This window comes from Colossoma macropomum, unplaced genomic scaffold (genome assembly GCF_904425465.1).
Source record: "Colossoma macropomum unplaced genomic scaffold, Colossoma_macropomum, whole genome shotgun sequence".
NCBI lineage: Eukaryota > Metazoa > Chordata > Actinopteri > Characiformes > Serrasalmidae > Colossoma > Colossoma macropomum.
Window position 1 is genome coordinate 252,589 of NW_023494816.1, and position 11,478 is coordinate 264,066.

The window sequence follows — 11,478 nt, forward strand, 5'->3', positions numbered from 1 at the left end:
ACAATGTCTACAACACAAATATAGCCGTTTTATTTACAATCCAAAACCACCATTGTGTCTTCTGAGCATCACTTCATGTATCACTGCACCATGAATGTTTTTAAAAAATATATTTTAGGTCAAAATCATTGGACATCAGGCAGTCTAACCATTTCATGTAGTAACTTTCTGTGAGGTGTGTTATAGAGACATTGCCTTCGGATGTCTGGTTCCTGACACCACCGCTGTGTACAGTTCTTAATTCTGATTTGGTAGGTTTCTTTTTAAAGAAGAATGTCACATGAATGACTTTGTTTACATCTCAATTATTAAATAATGCAGATATTTTAGAAAATCGGTGGGATTCTATTGTAATAGTTAGTTTCAGAGTTCTCATCTTTCATGAGAGGCTGAAACCAAAGAAATGACATCCAGATGTATTCAGTGTTGTTCTGGAGGTATATAATTAAAAAGTCAAGCCAGTGTGAGACACAGTTGCGTGCAATCGGTTTAAGTGCTCCTGGTCAATTTACACTTTTAGTTGATGTTCTAAGTGAAAAAAGTACACATCCTCTACAGAGAACACACCTCTGCACATTGTACTGTTTATTTGCTGAATTTAGCATAATGGGGGGAAAATAAAAAACAACATGTGACTCACCTGCTTATATGTTCTGTTTATAAGTTCAAGAGACTGGAAAAAAAGCCTTCACATATTCAAACATGGAGATGGAAAATGACATAGACTGTACCTGTGACAACAACAGTGAGCTGAGTCCTGCTGGAAGGTCAGGCCTTATTTGTCTATATTAAGTAGTTTCTTCCAAGATTAATGGACTAGAAAGGTTTATTTTCTTAGAATATTTCCTACACACTTAAAAAGGTGGTTCTTCAAGGGTTCATTAGTAAATGCAATAGTTCTATTTAAAACCATGAGTTCTATATAGAGCCATTTCATGCTTAAATGTTTGTTTGAATGGTGAAATGTTCTTCAGATTGATGGAGAATGTGTTATATATGGTTCTATACAAGCTTGACATCATAACAATAGAAGAACTCTTTTTTTGTGCTATTTAGAACCATTTTCAAAAATATATAGAATATATAGAACATTCTCTCCATCAATCTGATGAACCATTTCACCATGCAAACAACCATTTAAGCATGAGATGGTTCTAGCAGTAGTAGTAATTGTCCATAGCTATTCAAGTTAAACATAAATGTTATCTACCATTAGAAACAGATGGTAGATTTATGTAAACACATTCATTCCAACACTAAGTCCAAAACCTCTGGACATTGTGATCTATTTAGTTTTTTTTCAGTGCATTAAGATATTTATGATACTGTTTTCAGTGAACAAAACACACAGCCTGCAAATGAGCATCAGTCCATGGACACCCCAAACACTTTTGAAGGAGGGCTCTCCACATCTTTTTACAGGTAAGATGTTCTTGTTAAAGCATTAACAATCAATAAAGTATTTGTAATGTAGGTCCATAAAATGCTATTTTGATTGAAAACACTGGGAAATCATGCATGATATCCTAGGGTTCATATTCACAGTGACATAACCAGAGCTTCCATAAGGCCAGAGTGACATTTTTCTCATAAATTGGTCCCACTCAAAGGAAATTAAAATTTGTCTGGTGGACTCTGCCTCTGTCACTTCCTAATTATGTTGGTAGTTAGTTAACATGCAACGCCTTCAGGCCAGTTTGGACCATCTGCTTTCAACCAATACATAACAATAAAGAATATTTCTACAATAATTAAATTACAATGAACTAAAAATTACAGCTTTTATTTTTAGTTCTAATAAATCATTAGGTCTTCATCGAAGACCTAGATGGCCTTGATGGTTCTCCATGGCTAAAGATCCAGTTACCCCCTGTTTACTAGTTAGAACTAGCAATTGATGAAAGAGATCAACAGAGACAAAACTTGTGCACAGTATGTAAGTATGTACATGCTGCAGTCCACAAGTACAGCAATGGAACACAACTCACTACTGTGGTGATACAAGGTAAGGCAGCATAGGCACATCGGTAAGACAAGTGCACATAAGGAAATTTGTTTATACATATTGGTATGTATACAGGATTTACTATTTTGTCATAAACTCATACTGCAAGTGTTAAAACTTTTGATGTTAAATGAAAACCTCCTGATTGAAAGGCCTGATGGAGAGAAGTCCAGTGTCTCAGAGGGAGCAGTCCCTCAGCCCAAGACAACAACAGGACAAAGTATGGTAAGACAAAAAAGCCAATATATCTTTAGTCTGACACAATACAGTCAGCTCCATAATTTTTGGCACTGTTTGTAAGGATGGGTAAAAAAAAGGTGATGAGAAACACATCTTTGTGGTTAATTAGATGATTATTATATTATTAATTAGACAATGTGAGAAAAATCTAACTTAATTTAACTACATTTAGTCTAGAAAACAAAAACCCTTAACAAAAAAAATATGTTTAACATTATCACATTTGTCATAATAATTTGCACCCCTGCATTTAATTATTTGTTTAATATAATTAGAAAATACAGAGCAAGCAATCTGAGAGCCCCCTCCTCCATACAGAATTTCTCCAGAGTCTATAGTTTCTTGGCATGAAGGTGACATCTAATTGTAGTCTTGGAGACTTGGCAATGCCAGAATGCTACCATCTTCTGCAAATCTCCAATCATGAACTTTTAACCATCCTCCTTGTGTGGAGGAGCAAGGACCCCTTCCAGGCAGATTCACTACAGCACTGGTTGTTTGAAACTTTTTTTCTTAAATCTTCAGTGTGAGCTAATTAAATACAATTAAAATGTTATGACCTTTTTGTTTTCAACCCGTCTTTGGTTGCTTAAAATCAAGAAGCTGACTGTACCAACAGTAACAAAAAACTATGTCTTTTCTTTCCAAAATGGCACTGTTTGAGGAAAGGAAATCATTGACTTTTAATGCATGTTGATGTAACAAGATTTCATTTTAAGTAATTTTGATTCATGAATTTTCTGAATTTTCAAATTATGTAACAAAAAAACTACAGAAATGGGGATTTTGTCAACATTGATATACAGTATTGTGAAAAAGTATTTGCCCCCTCTTGTTTTCCTCTATTTTTTGCACATTTATTATACTTGTCACAATTGTCTCAGATCTTCAAACAAAATGTAATAAAAGAAAAGGCAACCTGAATAAACACAAAAGACAATGAATCATATTTCGTTGAGAATTGGAATTGGAAAAACGTTCATGCAGGCTTGGTTAATGGCAGCCTTGTTGTAAATCTAAAAATCACTTAAGTATAATTTTTCCAGAAACAGGCTAAAAGGACCACAAGCAGCACACTATGCCAGAATCAAAAGAAAAATTCTGTGGACTGATGGGTTCTCAGTGTATCTGGTGTAAAGCTAACACACCATTACACATCACAGTGTGATGGTGTGGTGATGTTTGCTGTTCCAGGGCCTGGGCAACTTGCTATAACTGATGGAACCATAAATTCTACTCTCCACCAAAAAATTCTGCAGGGAAATTTGTGGTCACCAGTCCATCATCTGAAGCTCAAGCATGTTTGATTTATTCAGCAAGACAATGAACCTAAACGCAAGAGCAAGTTCACATCTGAATGACTTAACCCTCTACTGCATGCATTATGAGTGCAATTAAAAATATATTCAATTCACTTTTCTTGCATAAAATCAACCAAATTATTAAATTCAAAATCATTTTTAAATAATAATGTGTACAGGGGTTCTTTTGGGGTATGTTGCCTTGAGGCAACATTCTGCAACAATGCGAAGAAATGATATAGATCTGTGTTCCCTGAAATAGCGAGATTTGGCTTGTCACTGGCTGAATCCATTCCACTGCCTTACAATATTGCTTCTAGGCAACAAACATACTTCTGCAAATTCTCATAAAATTCTCACAAAGAAAATTATACTGAAATTTAAAAAAGGGGTTTAAAAGTGTCCACTAAGAGATAGTATGGCCAGATACATGCTTTTTATTGACTTAACTGAACTCTTCCCTTTATTATTAACCCTGTCATTGTCGTTCGTGTAATGTGAGGAAAATTGGTTTGTTGCCTTAAAAGAGACAAAAAGAAGGTTTTGCAAAGGCCTAGTCAAAATCCTGACTACACCGCCAAATTCGTTCACAGTGAAGATGCAACCAAAGGTGGCACAACAAGTTTAGGGGCCAATTACATGGGTAATATATGTTTCCTTCAATCAGTGAATTGATCGTTAACAACTGAGCTCTGTTTTCCCTCATGTTCTGCTTCTTTTATATTATGTTGTGCATGAGGATCATTTAATGCGAAAATTTGTAAAAAGAAGTGAGGCAAATACTTTTTACAGCACTGTCTATGTCTGAGTATACTGCATTTTAATATAATATCCTGGATTTGTTAAATTTGTGAAGGAATAGCTAAATATTGTGTGCTATTTTTGTATTCAGCGAGGAAAGTTTAACTCCAGGTTAATCTGGCTTGCATATGGAGCCTACCTGTTCTTATTTAAATTGTACTTCACTTGGACTTCACTTACTCCAAAAGGTGTGTCTATGCATTCATTTGTTTAAAACAATTAAGATAAGAGTCCTGAATATCATCCCTTGAAGAATTATATCATTACATTATATATATATATATATATATTATAAATACATTATTACCAATACATACACAAAAGTGCAAAGTAATTCTCACTTATGGAATTGCATTCACATTCTTCATGTCCAGCATATCTTCAGATTGGACCTGAGGTGAGACTGATGATGTTGGGCAAGTCTGGAGCAGGGAAGAGTGCAACAGGAAACACCATCCTGGGCCAAAATGCTTTCAGGGCAGAAGCATCGCCTGTGTCTGTGACCAGAAACTGTCAGAGATGGACTGAAGTTGTTAGAGGGAGAAAAATCACCGTCATTGACACACCTCCCATTATGGACATGTGGCAGTCATCTGACCAAGAATTAGAGTGTGTCCGAATGGCTTCTCCTAGACCTCATGTGTTCCTTCTGGTGATCAGAGTGGGGAGACTCACAGAAGAGGAGAGAAACACAGTGACATGGATTGAAGAGAACTTACGAGAAGAAGCTCTGATGTCCACCATGGTACTGTTTACTGGTGGAGATCTGCTGGAGGGAAAACCAATGGAGAAGTTTCTTAATGAAAGTGTGGAGCTCCAGAAGCTTCTTCGCCTCTGTGGAGGCAGATACCACATCATGAACAACAGAGAAACCAAAGATTTCAATCAGGTTTCAGAGTTACTGAACAAGATAGACAGGATGACGTATGACAACAAGAGCACTTTTAACATCAGCAGAATCAGTCTTAAAGAATGGAGAAGTTCAAGGCTAAAGGAAGAGGAGAGGTGTATGGTGGAAAAGGAGAGAGAGATTAGGGAAGAAGAAGAGAAGAAGAGAGGGGAGATCAGGAAAGAGATGAGGGAGGTGGAGAAGAAGAGACGTGAGATGAAAGTGAGGGATGTACGAGAGGAGGAGGAGTGGAAAAGACTGATTAGGGAAAGAGAGATCAGAAAGGAAGAAGAGGCGAAGAGGAGGGTGATAGAGGAAGAACTGGAAAAACAAAAGAAGAAAAACTGGTGGCACATTTTTCGCATCTTTGTTTAAAAAAGTACTGTTTTGCAAAATAAATAGCTGCCTATTTTCAATGGAAACAATTAACAGTTTCAATTCTGTTGAAGAAATATTATGAAGGTTTTTGTGAGCTTTTAAGTTAGTTTTTTATTTTTCTTTAGTTTCTATTTTAGATTTGTATTAAAAATAATAACATTTTGAGGTTATTTCCTTTTTTCACAACATGTGATATTTGTATCTATGTGATTGGTGGGGAAATGATGTGTAATATTTTTACAAATAAATCTAATCACAATTATTACATAATTGCTCGACATGCACTTTTTGAAGAATTACTTTCCATAGTCGCTAGCTTTCAAAATCAAATGCCTACATCACAACCAGGGATGGTGCCAGGGATTTTGGGCCCATGAAAAGATATCACATCAGGCCCACCACCACAGGCCACGCTAACACTGAAAATATTACACTGTGCAGATATGCATGCATACAGTGGAGTTCACTATTTGATAACATCTATATATAAACAACGCATCACCCAGAACTCCCGTGGTGGTCCTATATAGATGGTTACTCCAGCTCTCTGTTGTCACAAACCATCCAAAACCAATATGCCAGCTTTTACTAATATAAACTGCCTGAATGTGAGAGCACACATTCTTGTTTCTAAAGTTACCATTGCAGCTGTTGCACAGAGACTGCTGGTGGTAATGAACAGAAGGTTTGGGTGGTCTTATGCTTCCCTCTGCAGGAGCTGGCGGGTACTGCAGCTGTAGGGGTCCTAAAAGAACACTAACCTAAATTTTGCAGCTCAGCAGCAAAATGTCTCTGACAACAAAATGAGGAATGTGAATGAATTAGTCTGAACTGATGGTTGGTCAATGTAAAAGTGCAGACATACATAAGTCTACTTTAACTCATCCCCATTACTTTCATCTCCATTTCTGGCTTATTCTTATATGCTTAAGCTTTTGACTTCTATTAAGATGTTCCTCACATAAAATGATGTGGTCATGGCTTAAATGAGCCTATAAAAATATGTCTGTGTTGATTTTGTACCCATTTACAACTGGTGAGAAGGTGTTTAAAATGTAAAATCTTAAGAGATGTAACCTCCCTTACAAAAAAAGAGGTATATTCAAGTATGCTATTAGTATACTTCTTTTAAACTAAAAAATAAGTAAGTATCTTTCAGTATACTTGTATGTACTTATCAGAGGTATGCTAAACAAAATTATACCTAAGTATACTTGACATGTAAAGAAAGGTTTGACTATATCCAGCCTGTACTTGTACTTCATCTTTAGATGTACTCAAGAACAGTATAAGTAAGTATAAAGTAACAGTGTATAAAGTAACAGGGTGGCATGGTGGCACAGTGGGTAGCACTCTTGCCTCACACCTAGAAGGACCTGGATTCAATTTCCTGGCTGGGTGACCAGGGTCCTTTCTGTGTTGAGTTTGCATGTTCTCCCTGTATCTACGTGGGTTTCCTCCAGGTACTCCAGATTCTTCTCATAGTCCAAAGACATGCAGTCAGGCCAGTGGATGTATGTAATTTTACTTGTAGTATGCTTCAAAGTATACTTTTATAAACTAAAAAGTGGGCCAATTTATTCCCAAGAAGTACTGAAATAGTACACTTACAAGTATATTACTAGTACATTGATATTAGTATACTTACTACATAAAGTGTACTTGGGAAATGAAGTATACTTTTTTGTAAGGGCTGCTATGATTCTATCTTTAAATATGTTAGTGCCATTTCAAACCACACAGTAAACTGTATTAAGAAGCAACAGTCTTCTGTGCACGGTCTAAAATATGAGTATGGTACAGTTACACTTTTGTTCATCAAGTCACAAACAGTGTAAATATACCTTTAAAATGTACAACAATAGTCTTCAGGTCCAGTTGTGCAGCCTAAATGAGTTCCTGTGGTACACTACATTCACTTTAGCAAAGGAAAGGTTCATATTTGTATATATTTTTATAATGTAATATTTGAAACAGAACAGTAAAGCTAAAAGCCTAGAGGCAGGACAGGGTGTATAGAGTCAATACAACCTAAAACATATAACTTAATAACAAAATATGGTACAATTATGTTCCCTAAATAAAAGTACTGAAGATGAACCCTTGAGGGAGCCCTTTGTTAGAGTCTATAAGATGACAATTCACAAATATATTAGGAAATAAGACAAACCTCTGTCACCTGGAACAGACTCTCTGCTTGTAGCTGGGAGCTCCTTGGGTGTGACACTGTTTCAATCTGCCTTATAGCCCTCCTGCTTTAAACCCTAGACACTTCAACTTGGTAGAGTCCATAATGGAGGAGAGCACAGCTGTTATTTTTAACAGAATCAGCATCAGATCACTCAGTCTTAAACCTTGAATGTCTGTTTATCTGACCTTTTTTTCTAAAATGCATGAAGAAAATAAATGAAAAATGAAAAATGACATGATAATTAAACACTCTTGCTTTTAAAAAGCAGTTTGATCAGTGTTGGGTTTTCCTGAGTGGAAGTGTATAGATGAAGTAATTTGGAGTTGAATTGTGTTCAGGATCTCAAAAAAAAACAAAAAAAAAAATCAAGAAGAGCAACAAGATTTCGTCTTACAACAGCACTAGTATCCCTGTGTTTAAGGGTAACCCCTCATTAAATGCACTCATTCGGCCAGTCATCAAAATACCAAATCTTTATGAAGCCTGGACACTGTTGGTATCTTGGTCTGCTCATTATGATATATTTAAACTTCCTTTTTTTCAGTTATGTGAGAAGTAATATAGGGGGTATACTTTTTGTATACTGTAATTAATCACTGCAGGTCTGTATTTCTCTGTCCATCAAAAGCAATAATGATCAAAGAGTACAAAATGTTTTTTAAATGACTTTCTTTTTCTCTGTACTTTATATCTTGAAACCTTGATGAGAAAATGCATAAAGGTATGAGTCAGTCAGTTGTGAAATATGTCAGTTAATAATAATGAACAGTTCCTGTTTGCACAGTTTGTGGCTAAAGTTTCAACAGGATGTGACCTGACTTCTACCCTGAGGCTCTCACACCCATCGTCTAATACACTTGAGTTTGTTTTTAAGATCTGTGATTGTTCTCTGGTCTGACTTGCTCAGCAATGCAAGTCGGGGCTCTTCTGAGTTCTGTATTTCTGTCTAATGCAGCACTGGAGATGATAAATATCACACTTTAAACTAATTGCAGAAAAATGACTGTAGAGACTGAACTAAACAACATGGTAAGTATTTAGCATTTGCTTTTTTGTGGTGTTTAGTTGTAAATTCTATAAAGATGAAACTGAAAGAAAAAGGAAGCTCAGAAAATAAAACTCAGATGAGTTCAAATGTGCCCTAGAAGTATTTAAAACAACAGTAGCACAAAGTATATTTATCTCCATGAGACAAAGATGTAATCTTTCACATTCATGACTGTAAACAGTGAAATAAAAACTACTGGCATGAACTCGTTGCTTGTTAGCTTTTGGTAGGTGTGGTACAATCTCCCTCAGAGGCTTCCTGCTTCAAACTAGGACGTCGCCCAAATTCACAACCTTCTTACTTTCCCTAGACACTGCAACCTGGAACAGTATATAACGCAGGAGAGAACAGTTGTTATTGTTACATGATCCAACATCAGATCACTCAGACTAATACCTTGAAACACATTTTTTTCTGGACACATATGTTTGTCTAAAACACATGAAGCTCAGAAATGATAACGTAATATGATGTGAATAAGCAACATGATCAGTAAACAATGCTGCACTTAGTAAGCAGTTTGACCTCCCTTACAGCTTGGATCCAACTTCCAAGTGGAAGTGTCTAGGAGAAGTAAGCTGGAGTTTAATTGTGTTCAGGTGCTTGAAGATCTTGAATCTGCAACACCCTGTCCAAACATGCAAATACACAAACCAGAAGAGCAAGAACTGATCAGAGAAACAGCACCAGTGTAATTTTCCACTGAGTAACAGAGTAACTCCTCACAGCAGAAGACTTATTAGGGCAGATTATGTTAAGAAGCCTTGACAATGTTTTGGATCTAGTAAATTCCTTTATTAGAGATTTGAGAAGCACAAAGTGAAAATAATTTATGTTTTGTAAATTAGACAAAATAAATATAGGTGCCACAAAGTGTTCTTTATATAATGCAATAGAAGAATCACACTGGGCTCCACCACCACAGGCCACGCCAACCCCGAAAATTTTGCACTGTGCAGATATGCATGCAGACAGTGGAATTCATTATTTGATAATATACATAAATAAACAACACATCACCCAGAACTAGCCATCATTGTCCTGTGGCGTTCCTATATACCTGGACAATCCAGTTCTCTGTTGTCATAAGACCATCCAAAACCAATACACCAGCTTTTACTGATATAAACTGCCTGAATGCGAGAGTACGCATTCTCGTTTCTACAGGTAACATGGCAGTTGCAGCACAGAGACTACTGGTGGTAGTCAAAAGAAAGTTTGGGTGGTCTTATGCTTCCCTCTGCCAAGGCTGACGAGTACTACATCTCTGGGGGTCCAGAAGAAGACTAATTTAAATTTTGCAGCTCAGCAGCAAAATGTCTTTATAAATTCTTCTGATCTGATAGTTCATCAATGTAAAAGTGCAGAATATTACATACATCTGTCTACTTTAACTCATCCTCATTAATCTCCATTTCTGGTTTATTCTTATATGCTTAATCTTTTAATGTCTATAAAGATTTTCCTCACATAAAATGATGTGGCTTAAACTGGCCTTTAAATTTATGCCTGTGTTACTTTTGTATCCATTTACAACAGGTGAGAAGTTGTTTAAAATGTAAAGTGTTAAGAGAAGCAACCTGCTATGATTCTCTCTTTGAATACGTTAGCGTGCCATTTGAGACCACACAGTAAACCTGCTGGCTGTATTACAAAGGCAAAGCAACATTCTTCTGTACATCATCTAAAATATGAGTATGGTACAGTTACACTTTTCTCTTCATCAAGTTGTAAACAGTATAAATATACCTAAAATGTACAACAATGGTCTGCAGGTCCAGTTGTGTAGCCTAAATGAGTTCTTATGGTACACTACATTCAATTTAGCAAAGGAAAGGTTCATATTTGTGTCTTTCTATAATGTAATATTTTAAAACAGAACAGTAAAGCTAAAAGCCTAGAGGCAGGGCAGGGTGTATAGAGTCAATACAACTTAAAACATATAACTTAATAACAAAATATGGTACAATTATGTTCCCTAACTAAAGGTACTGAAGAGGAACCCTTGAGGGAGCCTTGGTAGAGTCTATAAAACAACAATTCACAAATATATTAGGAAATAAGACAAACCTCCATCACCTGGAATGGACTCTCTGCTTGTAGCTGGGTGCTCCTTGGGTGTGACACTGTTTCAATGTGCCTTATAGCCCTCCTGCTTTAAACTGGGATGTCTCCAAGTTCTGTTCATACTCACTTCCCCTAGACACTTAACCTAGTACAGTTCTTAATGCAGGAGAGCACAGCTGTTATTTTTAACTGAACCAGCATCAGATCACTCAGTCTAAAACCTTGAATGTTTGTTTATTTGACCCTTTTTCTAAAGTGCATGAAGAAAATAAATTAAAAAAAGGAAAAATGACATGATCATTAAACATTGTTGCTTTTAAAGAGCAGTTTGATCATCCCTGGCTTGGGTTTTCCTGAGTGGAAATGTATAGATGAAGTAAGTTGGAGTTGCATTGTGTTCAGGATCTCAACTAACAAGAACAAACAAGAACAAGCAAGAAAAGCAACAAGATTTTGTCTTACAACAGCACTAGTTATTTATCCCTGCTTTTAAGGTTAAACCCTCATTAAATGCACTCATTCGGCCAGTTATCAAAACACCAAACCATTACGGGTGCC

General features: G+C 36.3%; 1 protein-coding gene and 1 long non-coding RNA gene across 2 annotated transcripts; one reads left to right on the top strand and one right to left on the bottom strand.

Moving 5' to 3' along the window:
- Positions 1-4,690: 4,690 nt before the first annotated feature.
- On the top strand, positions 4,691-6,557 carry LOC118800105 (GTPase IMAP family member 4-like). The gene has a single exon (XM_036560250.1). The coding sequence runs from the start codon at positions 4,691-4,693 to the stop codon at positions 5,609-5,611; it is 921 nt and encodes a 306-aa protein (XP_036416143.1). The 3' UTR covers positions 5,612-6,557.
- Positions 6,558-8,930: 2,373 nt separating this feature from the next.
- Positions 8,931-11,020, bottom strand: LOC118800125. Its single transcript, XR_005006177.1, has 3 exons — positions 10,924-11,020; positions 9,388-9,481; positions 8,931-9,173 (listed from the first exon to the last, which is right to left on the bottom strand). It is a non-coding gene; the product is annotated as an uncharacterized LOC118800125 (long non-coding RNA).
- Positions 11,021-11,478: the final 458 nt, after the last annotated feature.